Consider the following 14,458-nt stretch of genomic DNA (forward strand, 5'->3'; position numbering starts at 1 on the left):
ATCTGACACCAAGACTGGTAGACTGTTGTTGGCTCAAGAGGGACGCAGCTACATGCCTCCTTGCATTTCTTCTGCCTCCAGTAGTCCCAAACCATACCACCTGCCATCTGGCTTGCTCCACTGGACTCCAGACTTTCCTGACCTCCTTCCTTTTCACAAAACTTATGAAATAACCTTATGAAAAATTCTTGGCTTTTCCATACTGAAAAATCTCCCGAGCTCTAAACCGCCTAAGGGCATCTTGAGGAGGACCGCAGTCTCACCCCAGGGTATGAGGGAGCCTTTGTTCCTGTTCTCAGCCTTCCCTACCCCATCCCACCCAACCTCACCCCACCCTGCTCCAACCTGGAATGCTTTTTCTATCTTCAACTCCTACTCAGCCTTCACTGCTCAAGCCTTACAAGCTCTGTGAACTTTCCTTGCCAAGTTCATCCACATGCCATGTTCCCACTTTAACCTTAGCACATAAATGCTTACTTTTCATTCTGAGGTTTTAGTCACCATCTAGTTCTTGCCTAGTGCTGCTATGTAGTTTCTTTGTACCTCTGAGATCTTTTTAATCAGTTGTTAATTCCATGAAAAGAAACAACCATCATGTCTTTTTCTAGATATACTGCCACAGTGCCCACAATGCTACCCCAGAGTAGATACTTCATAAATATTTGAACCAAATCACTAACCTGGGCCCCTCGGCAAGTCTGTTCCCTGAAATAAGTGTGTGTGCCTAGTCGCTCAATCATGTTCGACTCTTTGCGACCCCAGGGACTGTAGCCTGCCAGGCGCCTTCCTCCAGGCAAGAATTCTGGAGTGGGTGGCCATTACCTTCTCCAGGGAATCTTCCTGACTCAGGGATCAATCCCAAGTGTCCTGCTTTGCAGGTGGATTCTTTACTGTCTGAGCCACCAGGAAGGGCCTGAAATAAGTGGGCAAGCATTTCTGAGCACTGACTGCTTCCAAATACTGCCTTAGGCACTGGAGCTGTGCTTCTCAAATTTTTTGGGATTCAGGACTGACCAGTTGGTTTTCTATTTCCAATCCACCGTGGAGAAATAATTTGGTAAAAATGTCACAAGAATGTCAAATTTTTATAAAGGTTATTAAAAGCATACTCCCTATTTCTGTATTGTTCTTATCTTAGACTAGTTAGAATTTGTGAACCCACACTTTGAGCAGCACTACCTTTTCTTTTTTTAGTATAATTGCTTTATAATGTTGTGTTAGTTTCTGCTGCACAACTGAGTGAATCAGCTGTGTGCATATACCCCTCCTCCCCGAGCCTCCCTCCCGCTCACCTCACAATCCCACACCTCTATGTCATCATGAAATGGTATGTGGTCCTTTCCCCCTCCCCTCACCATGTCTTCTGCCTGCCTTGTGCCTGTAAAAAACCTTAATCAAAGAATAAGTTTAATCAGAGAAGTGAGAAATGCTGAAACAAAGGAAAACAGTCTAAGGAGACTAAATAATAATAAGGTAGTCATTAAGCATAGGCAAGGACCTTTAGTTCTCTCTCAAGGGCTGTACCTAATATTCTGAGCCATACCCTGTGAGCTGTCTTATAGATCAAAACCCCAGGTGGAGGAGTTAACTACATGATGACCAGACTGTACCCAGGACTTCAGCTGCCACAATTCTGAGAACTGACCACAAAGAAATGGGAATAAGGGCACCCCGGAACTGAAGATTGCTGCTGTTGCTGCTGCTAAGTCGCTTCAGTCATGTCCAACTCTGTGCGACCCCATGGACTGCAGCCTACCAGGCTCCTCCGTCCATGGGATTTTCCAGGCAAGAGTACTGGAGTGGGGTGCCATCGCCTTCTCCAAACTGAAGATTAACTGTACCTAAAACAACCAAAACTGAAACCATTTGTTTTAAGGATCCTCCCTGTTTCTCCCCTGATTGGCACTGGCTGCCAACTTACGCCTTTCTTGGTGGAATGGAAATTTGCATTTGGAATGAGCTGAGGAGCTCCAAAACCAGGTAAGTCCACCAGTGTGCACACAGGCAACATTCCCATTTGTGAGTGCTTGCCAATTGGTTCTGACTGCTGTGAGGACTGTTTGTGAGCACTAGTACTATTTGGACATTCTTGCCAGTTGGTTCTGATGTGTGCCTGATGTTGAGAACTGTTTGGGACATGAGGTGCTATTTGGGCATTTTGCCAGTTGGTTCTGACATATGTCTGATGTTGAGGACCGTTTGTGAGCACCGAGTGTCATTTGGGCATTTTGCCCATCTGACTACCATTGAGGACCATTTGTTTTGGGACTCCATAAAGTGTTTGTTTGGGACTCTGTACTGGTCACCTTCAGAGAGGTTTATGATGGATCTGTTGTTTGGTGTGTGAGTGTATATTCCATTTGTGTTGATTGGTATTCTTGTTGCCTTATACAAAATGGGAATTTCAGGTTCAATTCATTAAGAAAAATTTTAGTTGTGAATTTATGACTAAAAAAGAAAGATGATTTTTTTGGACAATATATGGCTACAGTATTCTTCAGAATCTGAAGAAGAGTGATTAAGATGAAAGCCCTGAAATTCACAAAACTGGTTCTTTTTGCATATGCAGTTAGGGAAAGCTAACTTGATAAAGATCCTGAAAAAACAAAAATATGCCTGAGAAAAAGTTTGAGTGACATTTATCATGTCCTTGAAACACAAACACAGTCCACTTTGCCTGGATCTTCAGCCTTGGGTTAACTATACAAAGGGGAAAAAAGGCTTAAAACTGAATGTATAATTTGGCTATTCTGGCTATGCTCCATAAACTGATTACCTACTTTTGTATTCTTGTAAGACCAAGAGGGAAACTAAAGATGTTTGGGTTTATTAAACATATGTGTTGTATTACTGAAGAAAAATTATGCTATTAAAAAGTATATATTTTTTTGAAGTATGAAGAATGTTCTTAAGTTTGCAATCAGAAAATGCTGATGTAACATTTCAACCACTTGTTTCTTGGTTTTGTTAAAACTTTCAAGGGTTAAAAATTGTAACTGCTGTTAAGGACTCTTGGTGAGTCCTCATATGTAAAAATGATAAGTGAAATATTTTGATTTGTAAAGCAAGTAGGATATATGTTGTCAAAAAAGAGAATGTATAAAGAATGGAGATATTTTTGTTGAGGAAAAATGGTGATAATTATTTTTTCCTATGGTTGTTTGTTTCTGTATGAAGAAATAAAGCACAAATTTGTCTGGATCTAGAAAGTGACAAAAAGTTTGTGAAAAAGGAATTTTGAAAAAAAAAAATGTGTATGTTGTCAGGATTAAGATTACACTGATTTTAACTAGGTAAATGAATTTTGTTACTAACAGTAAACTAATGCAAAGTTGGGTTTTCTGTCAAAAAAGAAAAAGTTCTTCTAGAATATTCGACTGATTTTGGTAACACAGACTTCTAATGGAAAGTAATTGTTTTATTTCTAATCATACTTTTAACCCCAATGTTCAGGATGGAAAATTCTTCAATAAGTTGTCAGCAAGTGTAGCTGCTCATGATGTTTAGCCCTGCTGACTTTAAGTGTACTGCTTAAAGCATGTGTACAATGTCTGTCTGACAATTGGGTATGAATGATAAAATGTATGGCCTATAGAGCATTTCCCTGTTAACCTCTGAGCCTGTTCATGACATCTGATTAGCTTTCCCCCCGAAGTGGACAACTAGGCAAACATATAAATAAAAAAGAAACCAAGCATTGAGGGACATGGATGTACCCAGAGCATGCAAATGAACCACTCTGGCAACTTTGGATCAATTTCCTTGCTTTTCCTTTTTTTTTAATTTTTGAAGTCTCAATAACCCACTCTTTCCATCTCATGGAAAACAATAATTCCTAAATGCTGTCTTGTTCTCCACTATTTGACGCATCTGCTTTAATAGATCATCTGAACTTTGTAATGGGAATTAAAATGTTTTCCAATAAAAGCAACCTAGCTAAGTAGAAAAATTAATGAAGAAGAAAAATCTAGAATTGTTGCTTCCAAAGAACTAGGGTTCAAACAGAGGTTCAACCTTCGAGCTCAACAATACCTATTGTTTAAGAATTTGGCAAGAACTTTTTTTTTTCATCCCCCTGTTAATCTTTCTCCTCAAAGCACAATTAGTTAAAAATGGAAACTCAGCACCAGAACATACAAAGTTGCAGATGCTTTCTGAAGTAGGAGGCTAGACCTAATTAGCTAATCAGATTTTAAGGACTACGGAACAACTCCAGCCATCGCCCAAGAAAACACAATTTCTAGCTTGCAGATATGGCAATGAGATAGATCTTTCTATGGCTTCCAGGGCACACATACATAAGCTCTTTAAGTTCAATTGGATTTTCCATTGCTTCTGTGAAGATCATCAAGTTCTATTCAATTAACATCTTCTTTCTGATTGTTCTACTGAGTCCTTGCCCCGGAGCCCCCTGCAAATGCACAATACTGGCTGGATTATAAAACTAGATTTCACAGTGGGAACCCATACCCAGATATCCCCACTCTGGGGGGGGGGGGGGAAATCAACTCAGAGCAAGTGCCCAACTGGTCCTGGGCATGAGATTCTCTTCCTACACATTATTCTGATAAAAGAATTTAAAGACCAATCTCTTTAATGATCTTTGTAAATAGTAAACTGACCATCTTCTAGTACAATGTTTTTCAAACTATAAATTGTGACCTATTATACGGGGTTAACAATTACAGGGTCCTGAAATTAGACAGCAGCTATCAGTATTTTGTTTTTATTATTGGTAGAGAAACAGAATAGAAAAAAAAAAAAAAAAATGTCAGTATAGTGAGGGCTAAGTGTTATTCTGAAGGAGATCAGGCCCTGGGATTTCTTTGGAGGGAATGATGCTAAAGCTGAAACTCCAGTACTTTGGCCACCTCATGCGAAGAGTTGACTCATTGGAAAAGACTCTGATGCTGGGAGGGATTGGGGGCAGGAGGAGAAGGGGACGACAGAGGATGAGATGGCTGGATGGCATCACTGACTCGATGGACGTGAGTCTGAGTGAACTCCGGGAGTTGATGATGGACAGGGAGGCCTGGTGTGCTGCGATTCATGGGGTCGCAAAGAGTCAGACACAACTGTGCGACTGAACTGAACTGAACTGAAGTGTTATTTCAACGAAACTTGTTCAAATAAATCATGTATGTATGTGTGTGCTGGACTGCAATATAAAATGTTTTTCTTAGTGCTGTTCACAGTAAAAATGTAAAGACACCTCTATCGAATGATTTCCTTTGAGGTCCTCATCAACTAGATTCTAAGTCCACGAGTTTTTAATTTGTGGTTGCCCAAATAACACATGAATAATTTGTCCTTGCCATCATTTTCCTGTGAGTGCTCGAGGTCGTTAGTTATCTCTCTACTTGAACTTTTGCTTCCTCTATCAACCACAAACAAGAAAAAGTTAAAAGGTACTTTGCATCATCTTCCCTTTCATATGATCTCAGTTAAGCCTGACAATGGTGTGGGGTAAGCATTACCTTCACCCAGCGGCTAAGGGATTTCCCAGGACTCCAGAGCGTAAAGCGGTGATGCCTGCGGGGCTTCTGCTCCACACTAAGCCCACCGAATAGTCTCTTCAGTCTATGTTCCCAGAGGCTCACGAGAGGGAGAAAGACTTGTTTTTTAGAATAATGGTGGAGAAAGAAATACCCATAAGTCTCTTTTCTGGCTTGGGGTAAATAAGTACAGAGGTCTCAGACTGGTGATGAGTAAAATGTAGCTGTACTCAAAAGGGGACTGCCATTCCCTGCAGTACCGTGTTCCTTGAAGGCACAGTCGCAGAGGTACAGCCTGCAATCCTGTGGGATTTCTCAAAGTGTGCCCCCAGAACCATTTGCGTTGGCACCACCTGGAGTGTCTGAGTAAGATGGCAAGCTGCTCTATATTCAATTTCCTGGGATCAACCATAATAGAAAAGAATATAAAAAAGAATGTATATACTTGTGTAACTGAGTCACTTCGCTGTACAGCAGAAATTAACACAACAGTGTAAATCAACTATACTTCAATTTTTGAAATAAATTAATTTTAAAAAATGGAAAAAGCCCAACTAAATTGACTCTCTGAGGGTAGGGCCAAGGAATGTGAGTTTTCAAACTAGATTGCTTCCCCCCCACATAACCAGTATGCTTCTGAAATGTTCAATGCTGACCTAAAGGTTTACAAAACCCAGACCAGCATTTGGCTGACTCCAACACGATCACCCACCTCTAGGTTTCCACTTGAGAATAAAGCCTGGGAACTCTGGATTTTTCACAAGCCCCTAACCCCTTCCCCAAATGATACTGACAGTCCTTTGGTTTTGAGAATTACTGCTTTGGATGATAACTAATTTGCCGCAGAATTCATTGCTGGGTATGCTTCATTTCAAGTAACGAGTTAGCCAGGGCAACAGAGGAAATGACCGCGGAAAAATAACAGATGAGAGGGTACACAGATAGAGAACACAAGGCCAAGGCCATTCTGATCTTGGAAGAATCTGGGTAGGAAAAAGAAACTGAATTGCGCCACATTTGCACAGACAGGGACAGGCAAGGCATGGGAAAAATTAAGAAGAGAATAAAATGTGTCCTTGAGTCCCTCCCAATTTCACTCCCTTTGACCCTTAAAAGACCCCCAGCTGGCCAAGCAGAACCCTGTTAGGTTAGACTACCTGATAACATAATTTATATTAAAATATTAATGACAATTTGAATCCACCTCCCAGGGACACAGACTTTTTAAATTTCCATTTTAATAAGGGTCACCACCAGAGTTCTTCATCCAAAAAAAAACCAAAAACCACTCTAGGTAGAATTTCAGGCAGTAGAAAAGATAAGTATGTGTGGGTGGGTAGGAGAAAGTAGGAGTAGGGTGGAGATAGGAGAAAGGCGACGTTTTCTTTGATTCAAAACATAGAATAGAGGCAACTGCTGTACGCCAAGACCTGAACATTTATGAATCACCTGCTACTTCTCTGTCTCAGTATAGTACATTCTGGTCCTGCTGGCTTTGGGGTCATGCCTAAAGAACCAAGGAAAACTGAGGGGAGGAGAAAATACTATATTAGACAATGACTAGTTATAAATGGCCCTAGACTGGACTGTTACACCTACGAAGGCTTGGTATGCTTCAAATATGCCCCTCATAGATTAGTCAGATGGCATCCCAATTGTCAGTGCCTTTTAAAATAAATCTCTGTCACTTCTCTGAAAACAACAACAAGGTCTTATGCAATCAGAACTCCTTGGGGACTGTCCAAAGACAAGGTACCAGACTTTCCCCAGCATTTAACTAAAACCATTTTTAAAACAATGTCCATGTGAAATCTAAAACTAAGGAACTCCATTTTGAAGCTGCTATGCCTGTGGCTGACTTTGGGGATTCAGCCATACCAGGTCCTGAGAGTCAGACCCAGGAAGCATGTGGTGCCGTATGCATAGCAAAAGGAAGAAAGCAATACCCGTGTACCCAAACCAGCGAGTCACAGCCTCATCTCTGGCCTGTGCCTCTCCCCACTCTAAGGCTTTTAGAAAAGCAAAGTTATAGCACTGTTACCAAGCAAGTTCATTAATAGGATGAAGGTTTCAATGAGTGTTTTATACTGGATCTTCTAAAATTAACCCTGGATCTTTTTCTTTTTTTAAGTAACTCCACTTAAGACAGCCCAAAGCTCAACTCTGAGAGAGTAGCATCCAGAGAAACAAAAGAATGTAAAAATCAAGAGGGCCTGGGAAGCCCTGTAGTCCTCCATTACCAAGTCATTGATACAGTGACTTGAACCTCACATCATTTATTTGCCTGTTAGGGAACTTTAGCAAATAGTTCCCAAGCTACTGGGACTTCTGTATCAAAGTTGCAGCATTTTTTAATGTAGTTGAGCATATAACCATATACACCTCTTTTTCCTGAAAAACTATTTAGAGTAACTTCTATCATAAGGTCCCAGAAGTAAACACCGTGAGTTAGCCTAGAGAAAGACTGCTAAATAAAGCATAGATATTTCATACATATATGTATATATGTAAGTTACATGTCAGTTACATATAGTATTAGCATAATACACTACCTATTAATTTTTAACATATATATATAATACAGTATTAGAAAAACACTAAGGAAAGGATGACAAGAATTAAAAGCATAAACTCTAAATATCTAATAAAAAATACCATGCATGCTGGTCTTGAGTGAAATATTTACACTCCTTCATTCCACGTTTGAATGGTATTAGTTGTCCCAATCAAAAGCTTTAGCCATAGGAGTAGATAACACAGTCCTATGATAGCCAGAACTCTGAGGGCAGAAGACAAAATTGACAAAGGGCATGCAAGAAAAGTTTACTGTCTTAAAAGTCTGTACAAAGGAAAGGGTGAGGCTAAGTTTAGCCTATTTATCACATGCTGGAATTCAACTCGAGTCATTTCACATCCATCTCCTACTTGCTGTAAATGTACACAGCGTGCTCATGAAAACAGACACCAGTGTTGGCAAAACACAACAAAGCTTCCTTGCTGACATGTCAACGAGATTTATTTTTCAAAAATCTGAACTCCAAGAACACAAATCTGGGAGCACTGTGCTCCCGTAAGCCATCAGTTTGCTTTAATAGCTCTCGCATAGTTGCTAAAAGGCTGGTTTCAACCTGTAAAGATTTCTGGGCCCCATCAGCCCCCACTTCTCCCGGTCTTCACGGCCCCAGATTACAGGAGACAATGCATCTAGTACCCAGAGCAGCTGGGGACGGGGGAGGATACCTTCACGTTAGTTGCTTCCTGAGAAAGGCATGCAAATCTTATTGTATTGACAAGAATCACTTACTCTGTTACAGCGGTGCTGCTGAAGGAATTATCCTGAAGGCTGAAACAGAAACAAGAAAACATCAGCCAAGTCCGGCCGGGGAGCCGTCTCCCTGGTTGCTCTCCGGGAGTTAGAGCACACACACAAACATGGCATTGCAAGGCAAGTCTCAGGGCTCGCCCGGCACGCTCTCTCTACCTTGGGCTGCTGTCTGCACATGCTCGTAACGACACCCCCAGCAGGGGCCCAGCCGCACGGGCGAACCACAAAGCCCGGCAGCCCTCGAGGCTGCGGGGACAGAGCTGGGCGGGGCGCGGCAGCCAGCCGCACCCGGGACCCCCGCGAGGAGCACCTGGAGCGGTACTCCGGGACCTCAATCTCACCAGCCCAGCGCCGCCTTTAATCTGGGCCTCCCCGTGCCGGCCACCCCCTGGAAAGCCCGACTGTTTCTACCCAGGTGCTGAAATCCCCGGGGGACTTGCTTTCTTCCAGACGTCTCCTACCAGTTTTACAAGAGCTACCCCCTCTAGGGATGGAGGCTTGCAGAGATGCACAGATCCTTCAGAAAAAGCTGGAAGGGAACCAGAGGGGGAGGGGATCGTAACTGCTGTTTTTGGTGTCTATGTTTATTGCCCAGGAAGAAAAAGAGCCCTGAAAGAAGGCTCAGTAGCATTACACCAGTCAGTCTGCACTCCCGTTATTTCAGACCCCAAGAGGAAGCGCCCAGCCCAGGACCTCAAAGCTCTGAATGAACCAAAGCAATGAGAGGGGAGAATTTATTCCAGGCATTAGCTGGTGACTGGGGGAAGGTGCGCGGGGTGGGATTTGCTCTGCCCAGAGCAGCTGGGCCCAAGCTTCACTCCCAACCAGCTTTACAAAAGATGAGGGATAGAATCCACCTGTGCTACCCACTTTAAATAAAGGCAGCCCTACTGGGGGAAGGGAAGGCTGTCAGCCTCCCACTTGCCTCATTCCCCAGGAGATGTCTGTCCTGTTCTCTTTTCATTGTTAATTTCTCCTGCCTGGTTGACCTTGATATGGAGTGAACAGTCACCTGGGAAAGATGCTTATTTTGAATTGAGAAGATCCTCATTCCCTTCTTTTAAACTCTTCACTCTCTGAAGCCACTGAGATGGTGGTTTTTAGTCTAAATTATATAAGACGATGAGTTAAACAACAACAACAAAAAATAAAAATTTAATTTTCAGATTATTAGAAAAATTATTCAAACCTTGGTAATAAGGGGAAAGAGCAAAATCTTTCAGTGTCACACCAAGACAGTGCTTCACAGGTCCACCCAAGGACTGCTTGATTCTCTACAAAAATGGGCTGTGTTTGACTTGCTAGTCACTCTTGGTTAGATTCTAACACTACAGAGCTATGTGCTGGCACTGCACATTTTGTCCGATCTGTCAAGAAGAAAACCTCAGCATTTATGGTTTTATTGCATTATGCATTTATGTTGCATATAAACCTATATGCAACCTAACCAAAACCTATATAAACCTAACAGTCTTATAACATTAATAACATTCTTTCTAAATGCCTGTACGTATTCAGATCCTCAAAACACTCTTGGAACCAAGAGCATCATCATCTTATGTGTCTGTGTGTGTTTAGTCGCTCAGTCGTGTCCGGCTCTTTGTGACCCCAAGGACTGCAGCCTGCCAGGCTCCTCAGTCCATGGGGATTATCCAGCCAAGAATACTGGAGTGGGTTGCCATTTCCTTCTCCATCATCTTATAGATACCCTCATTAATAAGTTAATAGATCTCTGGTATGGATCTCTTCAAGAAAATCAGAGATACCAAAGGAACATTTCATGCAAAGATGAGCTTGATAAAGGACAGAAATGGTATGGACCTAACAGAAGCAGAAGATATTAAGAAGGGATGGCAAGAATACACAGAAGAACTGTACAAAAGAGATCTTCACAACCCAGATAATCACCATGGTGTGATCACTGACCTAGAGCCAGACATCCTGGAATGTGAAGTCAAGTGGGCCTTAGAAAGCATCACTATGAATGAAGCTAGTGGAGGTGATGGAATTCCAGGTGAACTATTCCAAATCCTGAAAGATGATGCTGTGAAAGTGCTGCACTCAATATGCCAGCAAATTTGGAAAACTCAGCAGTGGCCACAGGACTGGAAAAGGTCAGTTTTCATTCCAATCCCAAAGAAAGGCAACGCCAAAGAATGCTCAAACTACCACACAATTGCACTCATCTCACACACTAGTAAAGTAATGCTCAAAATTCTCCAAGCCAGGCTTCAGCAATACGTGAACCGTAAACTTCCTGATGTTCAAGCTGGTTTTAGAAAAGGCAGAGGAACCACAGATAAAATTTCCAACATCTGCTGGATCATAGAAAAAGCAAGAGAGTTTCAGAAAAACATCTATTTCTGCTTTATTGACTATGCCAAAGCCTTTGACTGTGTGGATCACAATAAACTGTGGAAAATTCTGAAAGAGATGGGAATACCAGACCACCTGATCTGCCTCTTGAGAAATTTGTATGCATGTCAGGAAGCAACAGTTAGAACTGGACATGGAACAACAGACTGGTTCCAAATAGGAAAAGGAGTTCGTCAAGGCTGTATATTGTCACCCTGTTTATTTAACTTCTATGCAGAGTAATCATGAGAAACGCTGGGCTGGAAGAAACACAAACTGGAATCAAGATTGCCAGGAGAAATATCAATAATCTCAGATATGCAGATGACACCACCCTTATGGCAGAAAGTGAAGAGGAACTCAAAAGCCTCTTGATGAAAGTGAAAGTGGAGAGTGAAAAAGTTGGCTTAAAGCTCAACATTCAGAAAACGAAGATCATGGCATCCTGTCCCACCACTTCATGGGAAATAGATGGGGAAACAGTGGAAACAGTGTCAGACTTTATTTTTCTGGGCTCCAAAATCACTACAGATGGTGACTGCAGCCATGAAATTAAAAGACGCTTACTCCTTGGAAGGAAAGTTATGACCAACCTAGATAGCATATTCAAAAGCAGAGACATTACTTTGCCAACAAAGGTTCATCTAGTCAAGGCTGTGGTTTTTCCTGTGGTCATGTATGGATGTGAGAGTTGGACTGTGAAGAAGGCTGAGTGCCGAAGAATTGATGCTTTTGAACTGTGGTGTTGCAGAAGACTCTTGCGAGTCCCTTGGACTGCAAGGAGATCCAACCAGTCCATTCTGAAGGAGATCAGCCCTGGATTTCTTTGGAAGGAATGATGCTAAAGCTGAAACTCCAGTACTTTGGCCACCTCATGCGAAGAGTTGACTCATTGGAAAAGACCCTGATGCTGGGAGGGATTGGGGGCAAGAGGAGAAGGGGACGACAGAGGATGAGATGGCTGGATGGCATCGCTGACTCGATGGACGTGAGTCTCAGTGAACTCCAGGAGTTGGTGATGGACAGGGAGGCCTGGCGTGCTGCGATTCATAGAGTCGCAAAGAGTCGGATATGACTGAGCGACTGATGTGATCTGATCTGATGTGCCTATATTTGTATGAAAGTCGTATCTTTAACTTTCAAAGATGTACTCTGAACAATCGAAATTGAGTTTTCAAAGAACAACAGGTTTCATTAATGTCCTTTGCGAGGATTTTTCTTATCCCCAAAATATTTTGAAAGGTAACTGCATAAAAGCCTAATACAGGTTATTCCTTGGAAATACTTCAGGTTTGGTTCCAGACCATCACAATAAAGCAAATGTTGCAACAAAGCTCATCACAGGAATTTTTTGGTTTCCCAGTATATATAAAAGTTGTGTTTACACTACACTATTAGTCCATTAAGTAAACAATAGCACTATGTCTGAAAAAAAAAGTATATACCTTAATATAAAAATATTTTATTGCTAAAAAATACTAACCTCATCTGAACTTTTAGCAACCTGTAATCTTTTTGGCTGGTGGAGGGAGGTTCTTGCCTCAGTTCTGATGACTGCTTACTGGTCAGGGTGGTAGTTATCTGAAGGCTGGAGTGATTGTGGTCATTTCTTAAAATAAGACAATGAAGTCACATCAGTCCATCAGTTTACGTTTCCATTCATGAGTGATTTCTCTGGAGCACGAAACGCTGTTTGATACCACTCTCTTCACGGTAGAACTTCAGTTCTCTCAAATCCTGTTATTGCCTTATCAACCAAGTTTGTATAGTGTTCTAAATCTTTTGCTGTCTTTTCAATAATCCTCACAGCAAATCTTTGCCAGGAGTAGATTTTATCACAAGAAATCACTGTATTATCCACAAGAAGCAACTCATTCGTTGATGCTGTTTCATGAAACTGCAACAATTCAGTCACATCTTCAAGCTCCACTTCTAATTCTATTTCTCTTGCTATTTCCATGACATCTTCAGTTTACTTCCTCCCCAGAAGTCTTTCACCCCTCAAAGTCATCCATGAGGGTCAAAATCAACGTCTTCCAAACAGCTGTTAATGTTGATATTTTGACCTCTTTCATGAACCACAAATGTTCTTAATGGTATCTAGAATGGTGAATTCTTTCCAGAAGGTTTTCAATTTACTCTGCCCAGAGATGTTAGAGGAACTACAACCTAGGGCAGTTACAGCCTTACAAAATGTATTTCTTAGACAGTAAGACTTGAAAGTTTAAATTACTCCTTGATTCATGGGCTGCAGAATGGATGCTGTGTTTCAATTTCCTTCAAGAACATTTTCTTTGTATTTACAATTTGACTGTGTGGCACAAGAGCCCAAGCTTTCACATGCCTTCCTCTTCTAAGTTTAATCATTTCTAGTTTTAGATGCTTAGGAAGAGATGAGCAATTCTTCCTTTCACTTGAATACTTAGAGGAACTGTAGAGTTGTTAATTGGACTAATTTCAGTATCTTTGTGCCTCAGGGAATAGGGAGGCCTAAGGAAAGAGAGACAGGGAATGGCCAGTTGGTGGAGCGGTCAGAACACAGAGACCATTTATCACTTAAGGTCATCATCTTACATGGACATGGTTTGTGGTACCCCCAAAACAATTATAATAGTAACATGCTGCTGCAGCTGCTAAGTCACTTCAGTCGTGTCCGACTCTGTAAGACCCCATAGATGGCAGCCCACCAGGCTCCCCTGTCCCTGGGATTCTCCAGGCAAGAACACTGGAGTGGGTTGCCATTTCCTTCTCCAATGCATGAAAGTGAAAAGTGAAAGTGAAGTCGCTCAGTCATGTCCGACTCTTATCGACCCCATGGACTGCAGCCTACCAGGCTCCTCCATCCATGGGATTTTCCAGGCAAGAGTACTGGAGGGGGTTGCCATTGCCTTCTCCATAATAGTAACATCCAAGAGCACTAATCACAGATCACCATAACAAATATAATAATAATGAAAAAGTTTGATATATTATGAGAATTATTGAAATATGACACAGAGACATAAGATGAGCCAATGCTGTTTGAAAAATAGTGCCGAAGACTTACCTGAATCATAAAGACCAGAGCAGAAATAAGCCGATTCATTTCAATATTTGGCAAAACCAATACAATATTGTAAAGTTTAAAAATAAAATAAAATTAAAAAAAAAGATAATGGTAAGCAAAAAATAAATAAATAAATAAATGAACTAGAGACAAATAAAACAATAGCAGAGATCAATGAAAATAAAAGCTTGTTCTTTTTCTTAGAAGATATAAAAAACTGATAAGCTTTTAGCCAGA

General features: G+C 41.5%; 1 protein-coding gene across 16 annotated transcripts in view; it reads right to left on the reverse strand.

Moving 5' to 3' along the window:
- The window catches only part of FAM13C (family with sequence similarity 13 member C), a 147,086-nt gene extending 133,295 nt beyond the window's left edge, over positions 1-13,791 (reverse strand). For 3 of the 16 annotated variants that reach the window (XM_025285096.3, XM_025285088.3, XM_025285087.3), the window contains exon 1: positions 8,800-8,970. In XM_025285096.3, the coding sequence (XP_025140881.3) occupies positions 8,800-8,861 (62 nt within the window). In that variant the 5' untranslated portion in view covers positions 8,862-8,970. The other 13 variants (XM_044942103.2, XM_044942097.2, XM_044942099.2 and 10 more) reach the window with 12 other exon arrangements.
- Between the last annotated feature and the right edge of the window lie 667 nt (positions 13,792-14,458).

Source organism: Bubalus bubalis, chromosome 4, assembly GCF_019923935.1.
Source record: "Bubalus bubalis isolate 160015118507 breed Murrah chromosome 4, NDDB_SH_1, whole genome shotgun sequence".
NCBI lineage: Eukaryota > Metazoa > Chordata > Mammalia > Artiodactyla > Bovidae > Bubalus > Bubalus bubalis.